Below are 22,054 nucleotides of genomic sequence, written 5' to 3'. Positions count from 1 at the left end.
AAGTGTCCGAAATTGAACCACGAGCGTAGCGAGTGGTAAGAAAAGTTTAATTGCGAGGGTTTTAAGGGCTATAGTTATTTTAAAGATACAAGTGCGGAAAATAGGAATTTACCAACGTTCTACAGTACAAATGATCGTACCTTGAAACCCTCACTACGCTCAAAATACCGTTTTTCGAACCACTCGCTACGCTCGTGGTTCAATTTCACTTATAACTATTATTTTCCACTACTAACTATAATTGTTTTAGAGAGTTGGGCTGGCTGGCGTCAAACCACCGAAGCAAGCGGCGAACGAGGTGGCTGGCTGGCTGCTGTTACAAGTTAGAAAATTGGACTTGCGGTGCGGGGTAAGTAAGTCATTATTATACATAAATGTACTGAGAGTGATAGATATTTTGGAGATATAGATAGATAGATCGATCGATCTTTTGTTTTTGATTTCCGAATTCATTTAAAATTATTTTATCATTTAAAAATCAATTCTATCAGTAAACATGAGAAAACGACTTTTAAATTTGCATTAGACTATTTTGCTTAACATGTGAATAAAATGCAATTTTGCTATTAGTTTTTGAAGTACAAAGTAAGCCTTTCAGAGCTGGTGTGGTGAAAAAGATTTTTTACCGTTCTTAAGGAAAGTTCGTAAGGAAAGAAAAACTGTAAAATATTAAACAAAATACGGATTGATTCAAAATGAAATTTATTAAAATCAAAATCAAATTATTCAAGTTATTGTTCAAAAGTTAATTTTGCTAACAATAATTTACAATTTTGTTAGCAAGGAAATAACTAAATTGTATTTGATTACTTTGCCTCACATGTGAATAAAATGCAACTTTCTTACCAGTTTTTGAATAATCAAGACGGCCTTTGTTAACTGGTGTGCTGAAAGCAATCATTTTCAGCCCTAAGCCTGCTCGTGAGCGTTCGCGCGGGGGCGCCGCGGGGGGCCGGGCCCGCGCGTGTCATCGTGTAATATGTAGGGGAGAAGTGGCATGAAAGAGCCAGGTTTTGAAAGAGCCATTTGCATTATTTCGGTAGTTTTAGAACAGATTTGGTTGGCAATATTATTTTTAGGTGGCAACACTGATTCCCCGTCACCCACAAACATTTGACAGTTCGCCGAAACCAACAGACGCCGGTACATCGAGTCAAAGATTTTGGCACTCAAAAGTAAGTATTTTGCTTCAATTAAGTAGTTTTTTGGTATTTTATTGTTAACAATTATAGGCAAATGGATTATAGATCCAGTTTGTGCATATATTTGGCCTTATAACTTCATAAAAACTAAGCTGCAAAAGGTTTGATATTGTTGTTATTTTGAAGGTTATATTTTTTTCTGGAACCCGTAATGAAAGAGCCGGATGAATGGGCCTTGAAAAAGCCGGCTTTTTCATAACCATGAATTTTTTTTATAAAATAAAATAATACTATACACCCACATTTCTAATTTGTTATTAAATTATTTGCTTCAGATATTGCATTATGGAGAACGCTGGTCGAAAACAACGAAAAAGACCCGAAAAATCGGTAATTGAAGAGGCAGTCGCTGAAGTTGGAGGCAGTCGCTGTTTTTGTTGGGCTCATGAGTCTTGTGGCATTAAGGGGCATTTGAATTTTTTTGTAAGATATATTATGTCTCTAATTATGAAAAAAATATGTTACATATTCCATGTTGCTTACAGTATGATTTTTATAATTAATGAATAGAGAGATATTTAAGCTCAAAGTTAGCAATATTACTTTTGAAGTTCCTGAAGATTTATTGATGTTGGTTTTGATAGAAGGTTTATATTTTATTTATTTTAGAGACTGTTATTAATAAAAAGCCGCCTATATGTTAGGTCATATAGTAGATATATGTACCTATGACTGATTAATTATGTTAAGATTAAAGCGTTACAAACGATTACTTAAAATGACTGATAGAATTAAAATTTTCTTAAAAATGTTAGTAACTACTTAAAGAAATTTGTTATAATTGTATTAAGAGTTTTTTTCATGTCGCATTTATTATTATTTTTGATAATTTTCTTAATAAGGCGTTGTAATACGAACCGGCTCTTTCAAAACTTGTAGCAGCTCTTTCAATACTGAATTGTTTTGAAAGAGCCAAATGACACATTTTTTTGAAATGCATATTTCGTTGTTTTTTATATATTGTTTAAGATTTGTTTGTACGAAATTACATGCTCAAATAAATAAAGAATAATTTACAAACAAAATAATAACATTTTTTTAATTGTAAGTAGTCTTTTTTCCTCCGTAAAGAAAACTGGCTCTTTCATGCCACTTCTCCCCTACTGACGCATGTATTACCGTATCGCGCGCGCGCGCGCGCCCCGGCGCCCGCGTCCTCAGACGCAAATACAAAAAGGCCCTTTTCAGGGCCGCAAATAATTCTAACTATATGCACCGCAAATACAAAGTTTCAGCAACGACACATACGGACAAACAATCGATCGATCGATCTATCTATCTAATAATATGTATAATAACTTACTTACCCCGCACCGCAAGTCCAATTTTCTAACTTGTAACAGCAGCCAGCCACCTCGTTCGCCGCCTGCTTTGACGGTGGTTTGACGCCAGCCAGCCCAGCTCTCTAAAACAAACAAAACAACAATTATATGTAGTTACTTAATTTAAAAATATGTATAGTTATTTTTACAAGCAAAGGGCAAAGTTATTGTTTAACCTCATGTGTGTGTGCGCTAATAATATTGATACTAGAGCAAGCTAATAAATATATTTTTAAATCTTTAGATTCCGATCTAGTACTTACGTCACAATTATTAATGTGCACCAAGCATATTTTAATTATTATTAGTAAGTAGACCTTGCCTGCCCACTATACCTATGTATGTAATGTACTCGTATATAAAATAGGCATAACTAAGTATATAGAGATTCGATTGAACGTCTCCAGCTAGAGCTTTACACGCGTGTCTATTTACCACCCACCTCCCAGTAGGTACAGCATGCATAAATTCAGATATTTCTCCCTCTCTTCAAGAATCATCCATCCAACCATCATCATCATCATCTTCTTCTTCTTCCTTTTATTTTTCCCGACTTCCCGACTAGCATCGCCCTAACCCAAATCTAAATAATTAATTAAGTAATAAAGTATTCACCTATTACTCGCGTTTTCCAAATCCAAACATGTATTTCTCACACACGCACACTCGCTAACTTTTTAGTTAGTTTTACTAATAACACCATATATATATTTTAAAAACAAACAATCGCATTATCACCTGACACCTGTGAGGCTGTGACCTACTACTAGGTACTGATAACGACGACGACCAGGATGAACTGCCCAATTAGGTAAAGGATTCGCAAATAGTGCACAAAACAGACAGGGACACCCAACATCCCCTCACCCACTCACCTCAATTTTACCACATCAAAAATATTAATATAACTTATATAAAAATGGTTAACTACATATAGTAACTCAGAAGCCTAAGACTTCTCGTGTCCCTATGATGAATATAATTAAGTACATATATCAACCTAATATATCAACCTAAACAGATTCTTATGTCCAACGATAAACACACTAATTGCAATAATTTAATTTTAAGTATATCGTTTGTTTTAATATTAGGCGTAATATTCAGATAAATTTTTACTTTACTACTAAAACCAAAACTAAATAAAATACGACCTACCTACACGAGATTCTACCTACCTACCATGCCCGCACGTTCAGAGTGTGAGTTCGCGCTGCTGTATGATCCTCGTAGAAGAGAGTTTTTAAAAACCATCAGAATTATAATAATATTCATGAATATGGTGATATCGTAATGTATAATAGAACATAATTATATAAACGTAACATAAAATACATATCCCGTTTTACATCGGTACCAGCAGAGAGCAAACCGCTGAACGTAGGCAATCCAAGGCGCGGTACGGCTGTTTTACGACAGTGAAGACAACAAGTCAAAATAACATTATAACTATAATTTTCTACTTTTGTTATTGTGTCACATCTATCTATGGTATCTTCGCTTTTAACTGGAAGACACATAATATTGTTAAATGTAATTCTAATTAAGAAAAATCACTTTTTAAACAGACCCGAGGTGTCCGCAACCTATAATACCAAAAGTAAAGTTCCCTCATTCGTTTAACGGCGTTCCAAAACTTAAAACTTCTATTAAAATAGATATATCAATTCATAAAGAATATACATGTGCAATTTTATTATAATCATTATAATATAATTCACTATAAATTTAGTTTAATCATAAACGAGTAAGTGAAAAGTTGGAAGTGTTATTACGAGAAAACGTCCCGCGACATAAGGGTCTGCGTTACGGTTAAGCCGGAGTGGATATATAAAAAGTGGCGCCCCCATGCGACTCGTGTTTAGTACTCGCCAGCGCAGCGCTCCGCTTACACGCGTCCGCTGTTCTCTTTGCGCAGTTCGTGCGATTTACTAATTTGTTAAACTACATATATTACTTGGTTATTTAAATATGGCCGATACCGCAGTTGCTGCCGACGCTCCCGCCCCGGCGACGCCCGCGAAGAAGCCTAAGGCGTCCGCCTCCGCAGGCGCTAAGAAGCCTAAGGCGAAGCCCACCCACCCTAAGACGTCCGAGATGGTTAACAGCGCCATCAAGGAGCTGAAGGAGAGAAGCGGTTCGTCCCTGCAGGCTATCAAGAAATACATCGCCGCCCAGTACAAGGTCGACGCCGAGAAGCTGGCCCCTTTCATTAGAAAATATCTGAAGAGCGCAGTCGAATCCGGCGCACTCATACAGACCAAAGGCAAGGGCGCGTCCGGCTCGTTCAAACTGGAATCGAAGACTTCATCCGCCGGCAAGAAACCCGCCGCGGCCAAGAAATCTAGCGCTAAATCATCAGCCGCCGCTAAGAAGCCCGCCGCAGCTAAACCGGCTAAGGCGAAGAAGGCCGCCGCGTCCCCGGCCAAGCCTAAGGCCGCCACGAAGGACAAGAAGGCCGCCGCCGCCAAAAAGAAGCCCGCAGCGAAGAAACCTTCCACCCCCGCCAAGGGCAAGAGCGCCGCCGCGCCTAAGGCCAAGAAGACCGCGAAGCCGCCGACCAAGAAGCCTAAAGCTCCCAAGCCAAAGAAGGCTGCTGCCGCTCCCAAAGCGAAGCCCGCCGCTAAGAAGGCTGCCTCGAAGAAGTAAGAAGACTGCGCCATATTGTCGTCGTCGTCCTTACATCGGTCGCGGTAGTTGTCGTGATGGTAGAGGAGATGTCGATTGTCGTTGCTATAAATATTATACGACGACGTGTCTCGCCTCTTCTCGACTCACGTCATACGCCTGTGCGCGTTATACGCACATCAAAAAGCCCTTTTCAGGGCTAACAAATGTATTCAAAGGTTCATATCACCTCTGTTTCATTGCAATGAGCACATACACGAGTCGATCGATCGATTTATCAATGAGAGAATCGAAAGTGTTTTTATATATATAACATACCAAAAGGTGTTCGGATCGGAGTAAAAAGTCGAATATCAAGGCACAAAGGGTCATCAATACGATGATGATGATTATCACACTGATAGAGATTATATTAGGTTTTCATTAATCATGAATTTACACCAACTTTTTATTGGAACGTAAATAAATAAATAAACATGATATGACGCAAGTCTTACATTTCAAACAATATTTAGTAAGTTATCTACATACTTAGTATACGTACGTATGGCCTATAGATATAGGCCAAATTATATAAATTAATGTGGAGTTATATGAACTTACTTATAGAATATTTTGTTATTAATTTATTTATTCATTCGCACTCTTGCATGCGGGGCGTCGATTGGTCGATCGGTCTCGTGTTATGTCGGCTCGTTATATCCCCACTATCAGCGCGCTCCGTGAGACTATATAGCTTAACGCGCGGCTTGCTAAAAAAATCCCCCTCACCAAACCCTAAAAGGGGCAAGCGTAGACCGAAACATGTTCTTACAGATCCAGATGACAACATAACGATCAGACTAACGGAAGACCCCCCCCGCAAAGAAACATTCCCACCCGACTGCATACATAAAATAGACTTGACTAACCTGACAGACATTGACGCCACAACCGCAATAGAGCACATACTTACATTACATAACAGATTAAAATCAAACTCGAGAGTGGGTGCACCCCTAACCCTTGCTTTGCAGGTATCTACGTCACAAGAAATGGCTGCAGGGGCGGTCGCGCTGGCCAACACTTAGCTGATTAACAAATTCTACCTTACTCTATGTGTATATCATCAACTCGCTCTCCCCCCGTTTGACAAAACAAAACAGACAACTTATTGACATATAACCAATTTGACTATACCAACCGACTGACCACACTCAACACCCTCACAAGAGGCTAAGACCTGGGTCCCTTCAGGACACAGGCATCCTTTCTTTTCCCCCGGGATGTCCCTCCGGGACATCCCGGCGTCAATCTTATGGATAAGATAGAGGTCCAGTCTCTAAATTCCATTAATAAACCTCAAAAAAAAAAAAAAAAAAAAAGCTAAAAAAATATTCTTGTCCGACACTCACGAGCAATACGTGCTCTCGTCCGTTGTGTGTAAACTGAAAACTTAAATCTCTCATCAAACATGTCTGGACGCGGTAAAGGTGGCAAGGTTAAGGGAAAGGCAAAGTCACGTTCTAACCGTGCCGGACTCCAGTTCCCCGTCGGCCGTATCCACAGGCTTTTACGCAAGGGCAACTACGCCGAGCGCGTCGGTGCCGGTGCCCCGGTGTACTTAGCCGCCGTCATGGAGTACCTGGCCGCTGAGGTTCTCGAGTTGGCAGGCAACGCCGCTCGCGACAACAAGAAGACCAGGATCATCCCTAGGCATCTCCAGCTGGCGATCCGCAACGACGAGGAGTTGAACAAGCTCCTCTCCGGTGTGACCATCGCCCAGGGTGGTGTGCTGCCTAACATTCAGGCCGTACTCCTGCCCAAGAAGACCGAGAAGAAGGCTTAAGTGTCCTCACTTCTCATCAGGCTACATCTCTAGCGGTAACACACGGCGACTGGTGAATGTGTGCATTTGTCTCGTGCGTACATTTATCGCACGCACGGGGCCTCTGTTACATTCCCGCCCGAGTGACCGTTACAAAAGGCCCTTTTCAGGGCCACAATATAATTCTGTGTAAAAGTTATAAGTTTCATGGCATAACGCATACGTATATGATGTCATTAGATCGATGAATAATAATAATAAAAAAAAAAAAAAATAATTATGATACTACACATTTATGAATGAATTATAATTACGGTAAGAGTAGGTACTGAACTATAATGTGATTATCGTTCCTATAGTGAAAAACACATACATCACATAATTAAATATATTATAAATTAGACACTCGGATACACTCACTCACTTATTTGTTTATGGATGGCTCGGACGGATCAAAGACTTACTTACTTACTTACTTAATTACTCAGCTACAACAGTGTGTCTCTGTAACAAGAATGATAAATAAATAAATAATTATAATATACCAAATTTTTGGCCGCCTACAGTTATAAAAATTGATGACAGATGGTTATGGTTCAAATATATTTTGGTTAACTCATTATTATTATTACATAGCATAGCACATCAGGCGGGTAATGTTTATTTATTATTGATAATATAATAATGAATATTTAAATACATAATATCAACACGCCCTCGCACTCCCCACCATGCCTACAGACGATGTTAATGATGCACGAACGCTATTGGTCGAGATACCGCGGGCTCGACGCTCGATCTTTAATCCCCTATTTCCCGTACGCTACGCTAGCAAAGATCGGGCGACCGTAAAAAAATATCATATTTCCAGTTCGACTCTCGTACTGTAAGCATCTAACTATATCGCAATGCCACCCAAGACTAGCGGTAAGGCCGCCAAGAAATCCGGCAAGGCCCAGAAGAACATCTCCAAGTCGGACTCTAAGAAAAAGAAGAAGCATAAGCGCAAGGAAAGCTACGCCATCTACATCTACAAGGTGCTCAAGCAGGTCCACCCCGACACCGGTATCTCCAGCAAGGCCATGTCGATCATGAACTCGTTCGTGAACGACATCTTCGAGCGCATCGCCGCCGAGGCCTCCCGCCTCGCTCACTACAACAAGAGGTCCACTATCACCAGCAGGGAGGTGCAGACCTCCGTGAGGCTCTTGCTGCCCGGTGAGCTCGCCAAGCACGCCGTCAGTGAAGGCACCAAGGCCGTCACCAAGTACACCAGCTCCAAGTAAGCGTACGTCGTTCCTCGTATGCGGTCTGTCTTCTCAATACACTTTTAGTGTAATGGGTTTAGGTAGTTCGTATTGCGACGACACGACACGCTTCGAGAGTGTGGTTTGTGCAACAACCAAAAAGGCCCTTTTCAGGGCCACAAATACGTTCTGAATATGATATAAGAAGTTTCTAACCGCGCATACTGTGTCAATCTGTCGATAAATATCAATAAAAAATATTATTTATTTACACATTACCAACACTTAATAATATAGGTTAAATAGGGTTAGGGACGTGTACATATGGCCCTTTATAAACTTTTGACATAGCACGAAATGTGCTATTTTACGCACTAGTGCCGGAAAATAGGACCATATGTACTGTAAAATAAGTAAGTTAGGTTCGCTAGAGTTAGGTTTCTCTAGGAGTTAGGTCAGGTTATGTTAGGTTCGCTAGAGTTAGGTTAGGTTAAGTTAGGTTCGCTAGAGTTAGGTTTCTTTAGGAGTTAGGTCAGGTTAAGTTAGGTTAGGTTACCAGATGCCAGGAATTTCCAAAACAAATCAAACTTGAACAATATATCGAGTATACTTACATAAATATCGCCTAACTTAACCTAACCTCGTAAGTTAGGTTTGCTGACCTGACTCGGTCAAATATTGTTATTTACAATCCTAACCTAACCTAGCTCCGCGGAACCTAACTAACTGTCCTAACTCATACATAATACCTAAAAAAAAAAAAAAAGCAAATTTATTAATAATATTTCAATAATATTAATGTTATTGTAATTAGAAATCGTACCATTGGTGAGAAAGGAAAAGAGGGGCGAGGGGGACCGTGTATGTGAATTTTATAACCCTCTCGCTCACACGGACACTAACTCCGTCCCTTTCCGACGAGCACATAAAAAGCGCCTCTCGGCGTTGCGAAGTTTATTACCTCTCGTGACTCGTTGACGTAACGTAGTACCGTGTGTCGTAGTAATTTTTATTTTTCGCAATGGCCCGTACCAAGCAGACCGCTCGTAAATCCACCGGTGGTAAAGCGCCCCGTAAACAGCTCGCCACCAAGGCGGCCCGCAAGAGCGCGCCGGCCACCGGGGGCGTCAAGAAGCCCCATCGTTACAGGCCCGGCACCGTCGCCCTCCGTGAGATCCGTCGCTACCAGAAGAGCACTGAGCTTCTGATCCGCAAGCTGCCCTTCCAGCGTCTGGTGCGTGAGATCGCTCAGGATTTCAAGACCGACCTGCGCTTCCAGAGCTCTGCCGTTATGGCTCTCCAGGAGGCCAGCGAGGCTTACCTCGTCGGTCTCTTTGAGGACACCAACCTGTGCGCCATCCACGCCAAGCGTGTGACCATCATGCCCAAGGACATCCAGCTGGCTCGCAGGATCCGCGGTGAACGTGCTTAAAACCACCCGCCACGCTAAAATCGGCACGGAGCTAAATCACCGAACGCAGTCTGCGCCAACGCATTCGGTTACATTATATCTATTATTTTGTACCACGCGTTTTGCGTCTGGACATGCGAACGTGAAGCTTCTGTCATATATCAAAAGGCCCTTTTCAGGGCCACACATGATTCGAAAATTATATAATATGTTTCTTTGAACAAACACTTGCGTAGATAAATCGATCGATCAATATTATTAGTCATTAGTAAATATATACATCAATTCATACATAAGATGTACGGTAATATAGTAAGTAGTATATGAAATTTAACCGCGATATACTCTATTATGTAGTATAATGGAAAGAAGGAAAGTGAATTAAACTCGTGATATTACGCGCCAACTAAAAGTTAAGTTAAGACAAAATAATATAGATTTCTCGAAATTTTATCGACATAATTATTACCACTGACTGAATGCTAGAGGATAATATTAGAGATTAGAGGGGAATGAAATAGAAATAGAGAGTGCTACATATATGTAGTTAGTTATACATACGGCCTCTCTTCCATGAGCCGGTCGCCGTTATTATAGTTAGTAATTATATGTGAGTAACTACATATTTATATCCCCAAAATGAATTTAAATAACCATATCATATGAAATTATTTATCAATATTATATTATATTTCATGAATGAAAAATAAATCAAATATTAATGCTCCGATATCTCTAACCCCGTCCCCCGTCTCCCCGCAATAGGGTAAAGCGTATAAATATCGCACAGACGTCGATAGCCAGTTATTCCACTCGTGTCGACGCGCGCCGCAAGTCGTGTGTCGTTGTCCGTGTATTCCGTTCGAGAAGTCTCATATCTACTACAGGTCGCAATGACCGGTCGCGGTAAGGGAGGTAAAGGTCTGGGGAAAGGAGGAGCCAAGCGCCACAGGAAGGTGCTCCGTGATAACATCCAGGGTATCACCAAGCCCGCCATCCGTCGTCTCGCCCGCAGAGGTGGCGTCAAGCGTATCTCCGGTCTGATCTACGAGGAGACCCGCGGTGTTCTGAAGGTGTTCCTCGAGAACGTGATCCGTGACGCGGTCACCTACACCGAGCACGCCAAGAGGAAGACCGTCACCGCCATGGACGTCGTCTACGCTCTGAAGCGTCAGGGCCGCACCCTCTACGGTTTCGGTGGTTAAGCGCTCCGCTTGCACTTGGTCCGCCGCGCGCGACATCGTGTAATATGTACTGACGCATGTATTACCGTATCGCGCGCGCGCGCGCGCCCCGGCGCCCGCGTCCTCAGACGCAAATACAAAAAGGCCCTTTTCAGGGCCGCAAATAATTCTAACTATATGCACCGCAAATACAAAGTTTCAGCAACGACACATACGGACAAACAATCGATCGATCGATCTATCTATCTAATAATATGTATAATAACTTACTTACCCCGCACCGCAAGTCCAATTTTCTAACTTGTAACAGCAGCCAGCCACCTCGTTCGCCGCCTGCTTTGACGGTGGTTTGACGCCAGCCAGCCCAGCTCTCTAAAACAAACAAAACAACAATTATATGTAGTTACTTAATTTAAAAATATGTATAGTTATTTTTACAAGCAAAGGGCAAAGTTATTGTTTAACCTCATGTGTGTGTGCGCTAATAATATTGATACTAGAGCAAGCTAATAAATATATTTTTAAATCTTTAGATTCCGATCTAGTACTTACGTCACAATTATTAATGTGCACCAAGCATATTTTAATTATTATTAGTAAGTAGACCTTGCCTGCCCACTATACCTATGTATGTAATGTACTCGTATATAAAATAGGCATAACTAAGTATATAGAGATTCGATTGAACGTCTCCAGCTAGAGCTTTACACGCGTGTCTATTTACCACCCACCTCCCAGTAGGTACAGCATGCATAAATTCAGATATTTCTCCCTCTCTTCAAGAATCATCCATCCAACCATCATCATCATCATCTTCTTCTTCTTCCTTTTATTTTTCCCGACTTCCCGACTAGCATCGCCCTAACCCAAATCTAAATAATTAATTAAGTAATAAAGTATTCACCTATTACTCGCGTTTTCCAAATCCAAACATGTATTTCTCACACACGCACACTCGCTAACTTTTTAGTTAGTTTTACTAATAACACCATATATATATTTTAAAAACAAACAATCGCATTATCACCTGACACCTGTGAGGCTGTGACCTACTACTAGGTACTGATAACGACGACGACCAGGATGAACTGCCCAATTAGGTAAAGGATTCGCAAATAGTGCACAAAACAGACAGGGACACCCAACATCCCCTCACCCACTCACCTCAATTTTACCACATCAAAAATATTAATATAACTTATATAAAAATGGTTAACTACATATAGTAACTCAGAAGCCTAAGACTTCTCGTGTCCCTATGATGAATATAATTAAGTACATATATCAACCTAATATATCAACCTAAACAGATTCTTATGTCCAACGATAAACACACTAATTGCAATAATTTAATTTTAAGTATATCGTTTGTTTTAATATTAGGCGTAATATTCAGATAAATTTTTACTTTACTACTAAAACCAAAACTAAATAAAATACGACCTACCTACACGAGATTCTACCTACCTACCATGCCCGCACGTTCAGAGTGTGAGTTCGCGCTGCTGTATGATCCTCGTAGAAGAGAGTTTTTAAAAACCATCAGAATTATAATAATATTCATGAATATGGTGATATCGTAATGTATAATAGAACATAATTATATAAACGTAACATAAAATACATATCCCGTTTTACATCGGTACCAGCAGAGAGCAAACCGCTGAACGTAGGCAATCCAAGGCGCGGTACGGCTGTTTTACGACAGTGAAGACAACAAGTCAAAATAACATTATAACTATAATTTTCTACTTTTGTTATTGTGTCACATCTATCTATGGTATCTTCGCTTTTAACTGGAAGACACATAATATTGTTAAATGTAATTCTAATTAAGAAAAATCACTTTTTAAACAGACCCGAGGTGTCCGCAACCTATAATACCAAAAGTAAAGTTCCCTCATTCGTTTAACGGCGTTCCAAAACTTAAAACTTCTATTAAAATAGATATATCAATTCATAAAGAATATACATGTGCAATTTTATTATAATCATTATAATATAATTCACTATAAATTTAGTTTAATCATAAACGAGTAAGTGAAAAGTTGGAAGTGTTATTACGAGAAAACGTCCCGCGACATAAGGGTCTGCGTTACGGTTAAGCCGGAGTGGATATATAAAAAGTGGCGCCCCCATGCGACTCGAAGGAGAGCCACTCGGGACCTCGCACGGACGCACCTCACCAGCACCTGCATATCCGCCGACGATTTTCCTGCGAAAATCGAAGCCGGAACGCGCCCGGCCCCGGCCGGAGGAGAAGCCCAGCTGCGACCTGAACCCATCCACCGATGGTCGCCCTGTCTAACAGGGTCGTCCGACGGTGACGCGTCGCGCAGGTCCCGCACACATGGACAAGAAGCCACCGAAGTCCCCCCCCGTCCCTCCGGGACGGGTGGGTAGACAAGAAAACGGATTTTACAATCCACCCGCAGCCTCAACAGTAAAACTCGCGACCCCCCCGGTCCCCTCGGATAGGGTGGGTAGTTTGAAACGCGAGTTTTACAAAGTACCCGTCGACACCAGGACTCCCGAACCCGCCCGCGGCCCCACAAAGCCGTGGCGCTTCGACTTCGACGGACTCATTGAAGCCCTTGGACGCCCCCACGCACCGACCCCCCTCCCGCGGGTAGCCCCAGACCGACTTTCCCCTCGCGGGCACCTCGATCGTGACCGATCCAGGGTTGCCGGCTCGGAGAGAGTCGGTCATATACCTCCGCACATGGAGGTATATCCCCCGGCGCTCGCCCCTGGGATAGTGGAGCCGTCCCTGGAAGATACCAAACCACAGCGCCACCTGGACGAGCGCCCGACCACTCTTCGACCTTCGGCAGTTGAGGAGGGACCGGAGCGCAGCCCGCCCGACTGCGAAGAGGATGATGATGATGACAACATCCCGCCGCCCAAGGACCAGCAACTCCGTGCCAGCCCCGGAGTCGCCCCGCAGCCCCACAAAGGCCCTTCTAAGGGCCCCCACCACCACAACAACGACGCCGGACACACAGAGGCCCCCAAGCTGGGAACCTCTGTACCAGCACCCCCGGTTCCCGCGCCAGCACCTGCTCTCGCGGACACCGGCCCCACCCACGCAACCGTCGCAGCTCCACAGCTGCGCCCGAACAAGACGACCGAGCGCGCCGCACACTCGCGTCTCTGCCACCTACTGGGCATCGCGCCGCTCCACGCACGCCCCCCGGACAACCGCCGTCAGCGCCAGCGCCCCCAGGGCGCGGGTGCCAGAAGGAGAAAAAGAAGACGCCACTCAGCGGGCACTGCGCCGCTCCACGCACGCCCTCCGGACAGCCGCCGACAGCGCCAGCTCCCCCCCTGGGACACCGGCGCAAGAAGCAGAGGGAGTCAGCCCACAGCAGCTACGAGGCCCCACAGCCACAAAGCCGCTGATAGGCTATAAATAAGAAACAAAAGCCATGACAGGCCATCACGGCTAGCCATGGCACAGAAGCCACCGCCCTTAGAATAAGGGCACAAAACAGACCCACCCGTAGTTACGGGTGGCGATTAGAGACCGCCAAAAATCCCAAATAGGGATGGGAAGGCATCTCATGCCTCCCTTCGGGAGGCATGAAAGAAGCAAGGACATGCGACTCGTGTTTAGTACTCGCCAGCGCAGCGCTCCGCTTACACGCGTCCGCTGTTCTCTTTGCGCAGTTCGTGCGATTTACTAATTTGTTAAACTACATATATTACTTGGTTATTTAAATATGGCCGATACCGCAGTTGCTGCCGACGCTCCCGCCCCGGCGACGCCCGCGAAGAAGCCTAAGGCGTCCGCCTCCGCAGGCGCTAAGAAGCCTAAGGCGAAGCCCACCCACCCTAAGACGTCCGAGATGGTTAACAGCGCCATCAAGGAGCTGAAGGAGAGAAGCGGTTCGTCCCTGCAGGCTATCAAGAAATACATCGCCGCCCAGTACAAGGTCGACGCCGAGAAGCTGGCCCCTTTCATTAGAAAATATCTGAAGAGCGCAGTCGAATCCGGCGCACTCATACAGACCAAAGGCAAGGGCGCGTCCGGCTCGTTCAAACTGGAATCGAAGACTTCATCCGCCGGCAAGAAACCCGCCGCGGCCAAGAAATCTAGCGCTAAATCATCAGCCGCCGCTAAGAAGCCCGCCGCAGCTAAACCGGCTAAGGCGAAGAAGGCCGCCGCGTCCCCGGCCAAGCCTAAGGCCGCCACGAAGGACAAGAAGGCCGCCGCCGCCAAAAAGAAGCCCGCAGCGAAGAAACCTTCCACCCCCGCCAAGGGCAAGAGCGCCGCCGCGCCTAAGGCCAAGAAGACCGCGAAGCCGCCGACCAAGAAGCCTAAAGCTCCCAAGCCAAAGAAGGCTGCTGCCGCTCCCAAAGCGAAGCCCGCCGCTAAGAAGGCTGCCTCGAAGAAGTAAGAAGACTGCGCCATATTGTCGTCGTCGTCCTTACATCGGTCGCGGTAGTTGTCGTGATGGTAGAGGAGATGTCGATTGTCGTTGCTATAAATATTATACGACGACGTGTCTCGCCTCTTCTCGACTCACGTCATACGCCTGTGCGCGTTATACGCACATCAAAAAGCCCTTTTCAGGGCTAACAAATGTATTCAAAGGTTCATATCACCTCTGTTTCATTGCAATGAGCACATACACGAGTCGATCGATCGATTTATCAATGAGAGAATCGAAAGTGTTTTTATATATATAACATACCAAAAGGTGTTCGGATCGGAGTAAAAAGTCGAATATCAAGGCACAAAAGTCATCAATACGATGATGATGATTATCACACTGATAGAGATTATATTAGGTTTTCATTAATCATGAATTTACACCAACTTTTTATTGGAACGTAAATAAATAAATAAACATGATATGACGCAAGTCTTACATTTCAAACAATATTTAGTAAGTTATCTACATACTTAGTATACGTACGTATGGCCTATAGATATAGGCCAAATTATATAAATTAATGTGGAGTTATATGAACTTACTTATAGAATATTTTGTTATTAATTTATTTATTCATTCGCACTCTTGCATGCGGGGCGTCGATTGGTCGATCGGTCTCGTGTTATGTCGGCTCGTTATATCCCCACTATCAGCGCGCTCCGTGAGACTATATAGCTTAACGCGCGGCTTGCTAAAAAAATATTCTTGTCCGACACTCACGAGCAATACGTGCTCTCGTCCGTTGTGTGTAAACTGAAAACTTAAATCTCTCATCAAACATGTCTGGACGCGGTAAAGGTGGCAAGGTTAAGGGAAAGGCAAAGTCACGTTCTAACCGTGCCGGACTCCAGTTCCCCGTCGGCCGTATCCACAGGCTTTTACGCAAGGGCAACTACGCCGAGCGCGTCGGTGCCGGTGCCCCGGTGTACTTAGCCGCCGTCATGGAGTACCTGGCCGCTGAGGTTCTCGAGTTGGCAGGCAACGCCGCTCGCGACAACAAGAAGACCAGGATCATCCCTAGGCATCTCCAGCTGGCGATCCGCAACGACGAGGAGTTGAACAAGCTCCTCTCCGGTGTGACCATCGCCCAGGGTGGTGTGCTGCCTAACATTCAGGCCGTACTCCTGCCCAAGAAGACCGAGAAGAAGGCTTAAGTGTCCTCACTTCTCATCAGGCTACATCTCTAGCGGTAACACACGGCGACTGGTGAATGTGTGCATTTGTCTCGTGCGTACATTTATCGCACGCACGGGGCCTCTGTTACATTCCCGCCCGAGTGACCGTTACAAAAGGCCCTTTTCAGGGCCACAATATAATTCTGTGTAAAAGTTATAAGTTTCATGGCATAACGCATACGTATATGATGTCATTAGATCGATGAATAATAATAATAAAAAAAAAAAAAAAATAATTATGATACTACACATTTATGAATGAATTATAATTACGGTAAGAGTAGGTACTGAACTATAATGTGATTATCGTTCCTATAGTGAAAAACACATACATCACATAATTAAATATATTATAAATTAGACACTCGGATACACTCACTCACTTATTTGTTTATGGATGGCTCGGACGGATCAAAGACTTACTTACTTACTTACTTACTTACTTACTTAATTACTCAGCTACAACAGTGTGTCTCTGTAACAAAAGAATGATAAATAAATAAATAATTATAATATACCAAATTTTTGGCCGCCTACAGTTATAAAAATTGATGACAGATGGTTATGGTTCAAATATATTTTGGTTAACTCATTATTATTATTACATAGCATAGCACATCAGGCGGGTAATGTTTATTTATTATTGATAATATAATAATGAATATTTAAATACATAATATCAACACGCCCTCGCACTCCCCACCATGCCTACAGACGATGTTAATGATGCACGAACGCTATTGGTCGAGATACCGCGGGCTCGACGCTCGATCTTTAATCCCCTATTTCCCGTACGCTACGCTAGCAAAGATCGGGCGACCGTAAAAAAATATCATATTTCCAGTTCGACTCTCGTACTGTAAGCATCTAACTATATCGCAATGCCACCCAAGACTAGCGGTAAGGCCGCCAAGAAATCCGGCAAGGCCCAGAAGAACATCTCCAAGTCGGACTCTAAGAAAAAGAAGAAGCATAAGCGCAAGGAAAGCTACGCCATCTACATCTACAAGGTGCTCAAGCAGGTCCACCCCGACACCGGTATCTCCAGCAAGGCCATGTCGATCATGAACTCGTTCGTGAACGACATCTTCGAGCGCATCGCCGCCGAGGCCTCCCGCCTCGCTCACTACAACAAGAGGTCCACTATCACCAGCAGGGAGGTGCAGACCTCCGTGAGGCTCTTGCTGCCCGGTGAGCTCGCCAAGCACGCCGTCAGTGAAGGCACCAAGGCCGTCACCAAGTACACCAGCTCCAAGTAAGCGTACGTCGTTCCTCGTATGCGGTCTGTCTTCTCAATACACTTTTAGTGTAATGGGTTTAGGTAGTTCGTATTGCGACGACACGACACGCTTCGAGAGTGTGGTTTGTGCAACAACCAAAAAGGCCCTTTTCAGGGCCACAAATACGTTCTGAATATGATATAAGAAGTTTCTAACCGCGCATACTGTGTCAATCTGTCGATAAATATCAATAAAAAATATTATTTATTTACACATTACCAACACTTAATAATATAGGTTAAATAGGGTTAGGGACGTGTACATATGGCCCTTTATAAACTTTTGACATAGCACGAAATGTGCTATTTTACGCACTAGTGCCGGAAAATAGGACCATATGTACTGTAAAATAAGTAAGTTAGGTTCGCTAGAGTTAGGTTTCTCTAGGAGTTAGGTCAGGTTATGTTAGGTTCGCTAGAGTTAGGTTAGGTTAAGTTAGGTTCGCTAGAGTTAGGTTTCTTTAGGAGTTAGGTCAGGTTAAGTTAGGTTAGGTTACCAGATGCCAGGAATTTCCAAAACAAATCAAACTTGAACAATATATCGAGTATACTTACATAAATATCGCCTAACTTAACCTAACCTCGTAAGTTAGGTTTGCTGACCTGACTCGGTCAAATATTGTTATTTACAATCCTAACCTAACCTAGCTCCGCGGAACCTAACTAACTGTCCTAACTCATACATAATACCTAAAAAAAAAAAAAAAAAGCAAATTTATTAATAATATTTCAATAATATTAATGTTATTGTAATTAGAAATCGTACCATTGGTGAGAAAGGAAAAGAGGGGCGAGGGGGACCGTGTATGTGAATTTTATAACCCTCTCGCTCACACGGACACTAACTCCGTCCCTTTCCGACGAGCACATAAAAAGCGCCTCTCGGCGTTGCGAAGTTTATTACCTCTCGTGACTCGTTGACGTAACGTAGTACCGTGTGTCGTAGTAATTTTTATTTTTCGCAATGGCCCGTACCAAGCAGACCGCTCGTAAATCCACCGGTGGTAAAGCGCCCCGTAAACAGCTCGCCACCAAGGCGGCCCGCAAGAGCGCGCCGGCCACCGGGGGCGTCAAGAAGCCCCATCGTTACAGGCCCGGCACCGTCGCCCTCCGTGAGATCCGTCGCTACCAGAAGAGCACTGAGCTTCTGATCCGCAAGCTGCCCTTCCAGCGTCTGGTGCGTGAGATCGCTCAGGATTTCAAGACCGACCTGCGCTTCCAGAGCTCTGCCGTTATGGCTCTCCAGGAGGCCAGCGAGGCTTACCTCGTCGGTCTCTTTGAGGACACCAACCTGTGCGCCATCCACGCCAAGCGTGTGACCATCATGCCCAAGGACATCCAGCTGGCTCGCAGGATCCGCGGTGAACGTGCTTAAAACCACCCGCCACGCTAAAATCGGCACGGAGCTAAATCACCGAACGCAGTCTGCGCCAACGCATTCGGTTACATTATATCTATTATTTTGTACCACGCGTTTTGCGTCTGGACATGCGAACGTGAAGCTTCTGTCATATATCAAAAGGCCCTTTTCAGGGCCACACATGATTCGAAAATTATATAATATGTTTCTTTGAACAAACACTTGCGTAGATAAATCGATCGATCAATATTATTAGTCATTAGTAAATATATACATCAATTCATACATAAGATGTACGGTAATATAGTAAGTAGTATATGAAATTTAACCGCGATATACTCTATTATGTAGTATAATGGAAAGAAGGAAAGTGAATTAAACTCGTGATATTACGCGCCAACTAAAAGTTAAGTTAAGACAAAATAATATAGATTTCTCGAAATTTTATCGACATAATTATTACCACTGACTGAATGCTAGAGGATAATATTAGAGATTAGAGGGGAATGAAATAGAAATAGAGAGTGCTACATATATGTAGTTAGTTATACATACGGCCTCTCTTCCATGAGCCGGTCGCCGTTATTATAGTTAGTAATTATATGTGAGTAACTACATATTTATATCCCCAAAATGAATTTAAATAACCATATCATATGAAATTATTTATCAATATTATATTATATTTCATGAATGAAAAATAAATCAAATATTAATGCTCCGATATCTCTAACCCCGTCCCCCGTCTCCCCGCAATAGGGTAAAGCGTATAAATATCGCACAGACGTCGATAGCCAGTTATTCCACTCGTGTCGACGCGCGCCGCAAGTCGTGTGTCGTTGTCCGTGTATTCCGTTCGAGAAGTCTCATATCTACTACAGGTCGCAATGACCGGTCGCGGTAAGGGAGGTAAAGGTCTGGGGAAAGGAGGAGCCAAGCGCCACAGGAAGGTGCTCCGTGATAACATCCAGGGTATCACCAAGCCCGCCATCCGTCGTCTCGCCCGCAGAGGTGGCGTCAAGCGTATCTCCGGTCTGATCTACGAGGAGACCCGCGGTGTTCTGAAGGTGTTCCTCGAGAACGTGATCCGTGACGCGGTCACCTACACCGAGCACGCCAAGAGGAAGACCGTCACCGCCATGGACGTCGTCTACGCTCTGAAGCGTCAGGGCCGCACCCTCTACGGTTTCGGTGGTTAAGCGCTCCGCTTGCACTTGGTCCGCCGCGCGCGACATCGTGTAATATGTACTGACGCATGTATTACCGTATCGCGCGCGCGCGCGCGCCCCGGCGCCCGCGTCCTCAGACGCAAATACAAAAAGGCCCTTTTCAGGGCCGCAAATAATTCTAACTATATGCACCGCAAATACAAAGTTTCAGCAACGACACATACGGACAAACAATCGATCGATCGATCTATCTATCTAATAATATGTATAATAACTTACTTACCCCGCACCGCAAGTCCAATTTTCTAACTTGTAACAGCAGCCAGCCACCTCGTTCGCCGCCTGCTTTGACGGTGGTTTGACGCCAGCCAGCCCAGCTCTCTAAAACAAACAAAACAACAATTATATGTAGTTACTTAATTTAAAAATATGTATAGTTATTTTTACAAGCAAAGGGCAAAGTTATTGTTTAACCTCATGTGTGTGTGCGCTAATAATATTGATACTAGAGCAAGCTAATAAATATATTTTTAAATCTTTAGATTCCGATCTAGTACTTACGTCACAATTATTAATGTGCACCAAGCATATTTTAATTATTATTAGTAAGTAGACCTTGCCTGCCCACTATACCTATGTATGTAATGTACTCGTATATAAAATAGGCATAACTAAGTATATAGAGATTCGATTGAACGTCTCCAGCTAGAGCTTTACACGCGTGTCTATTTACCACCCACCTCCCAGTAGGTACAGCATGCATAAATTCAGATATTTCTCCCTCTCTTCAAGAATCATCCATCCAACCATCATCATCATCATCTTCTTCTTCTTCCTTTTATTTTTCCCGACTTCCCGACTAGCATCGCCCTAACCCAAATCTAAATAATTAATTAAGTAATAAAGTATTCACCTATTACTCGCGTTTTCCAAATCCAAACATGTATTTCTCACACACGCACACTCGCTAACTTTTTAGTTAGTTTTACTAATAACACCATATATATATTTTAAAAACATGGATGGATATCATGCGATACCCCTTTTTAAGGGGGGTATGCGTGGCCGTGCCCGCCTTTCGGCTGCGACGGCTGTGGCGGGTCGCTCCCCACCGCGTGGGGAGGTCAGTCGACGTCATTTTGAGGACGTCAGTGCTGCTGGTGTAGGCCAGCTTTCTCGCCTACCGATCGTTTATCCAACCCCGCGACCCCTAGCCCGGTGATACCGTTTGAGCGGGGCCGGGCATCAGGGACGCAGGGAAGGCGACCGGCAGCTTAGGCTGGCGTGTGTGGCGTGGTGCATCCGAAGAGAGAGAGTTTTGGGACTTGGCTTGCCTCTGCTACTGGTGTAGCAGAGCTCGGGGCAAGTCCCGGGCCCACCGTTCCGGTGGTCTGGTGGGGTGGTGTGGCGCGATGTTCTTGAGGTGCTCGTGCCCGCCGTTGTCCGCGCGGTCGAACATGGACCGCGCGAGACGCTCGATGAACTCCTCCAGGCCGCGCCACTTCAGTGTCTCGGTGAGGGCTGCGTTGCTGACGTAGCGTGGACACTTGACGATGCTCCGCAGTGTGAGGGTCTCCTGACGCCCCATCTTCGCCTTGTTGGACCTGGAACAGAAAGAATGCCAGGCAGGTGAAGCGTATGTTAGTCTAGAGCGTACGTAAGCTTTGTACAGACCGAGTTTGGTCCGTACAGGAAGCTTACTACTAAAGACTGGGCGTAGACACATGCGAGCGACTTTCGCTCGTCTTACTGTGTCTCTGGTGTGGCGATCCATGTTGAGTCTCCTGTCTATGGTCACCCCCAGGTATTTCACTGTGGGTGACCATGTGAG

General features: G+C 44.1%; 3 protein-coding genes and 1 pseudogene across 3 annotated transcripts; all 4 read left to right on the top strand.

Annotated features, from left to right (window-relative positions):
* The first annotated feature begins 4,495 nt into the window (after positions 1 to 4,495).
* LOC134676655 (histone H1C-like) lies at positions 4,496 to 6,980 on the top strand. Its single transcript, XM_063535053.1, has 2 exons — positions 4,496 to 5,169; positions 6,602 to 6,980. The coding sequence occupies exons 1-2, from the start codon at positions 4,496 to 4,498 to the stop codon at positions 6,978 to 6,980; spliced, it is 1,053 nt and encodes a 350-aa protein (XP_063391123.1).
* Positions 6,981 to 7,867: 887 nt separating this feature from the next.
* LOC134676654 (histone H2B) lies at positions 7,868 to 8,245 on the top strand. Its single transcript, XM_063535052.1, has one exon. The coding sequence runs from the start codon at positions 7,868 to 7,870 to the stop codon at positions 8,243 to 8,245; it is 378 nt and encodes a 125-aa protein (XP_063391122.1).
* Positions 8,246 to 9,221: 976 nt separating this feature from the next.
* LOC134676142 (histone H3) lies at positions 9,222 to 9,638 on the top strand. Its single transcript, XM_063534421.1, has one exon. The coding sequence runs from the start codon at positions 9,228 to 9,230 to the stop codon at positions 9,636 to 9,638; it is 411 nt and encodes a 136-aa protein (XP_063390491.1). The 5' UTR covers positions 9,222 to 9,227.
* An 872-nt stretch (positions 9,639 to 10,510) lies between these two features.
* Positions 10,511 to 20,253, top strand: LOC134676141 (uncharacterized; annotated as a pseudogene).
* The last annotated feature ends 1,801 nt before the right edge of the window (positions 20,254 to 22,054 follow it).

Source organism: Cydia fagiglandana, chromosome 24 (genome assembly GCF_963556715.1).
Source record: "Cydia fagiglandana chromosome 24, ilCydFagi1.1, whole genome shotgun sequence".
NCBI lineage: Eukaryota > Metazoa > Arthropoda > Insecta > Lepidoptera > Tortricidae > Cydia > Cydia fagiglandana.
This window is presented reverse-complemented; position numbering and strand designations above follow the sequence as displayed.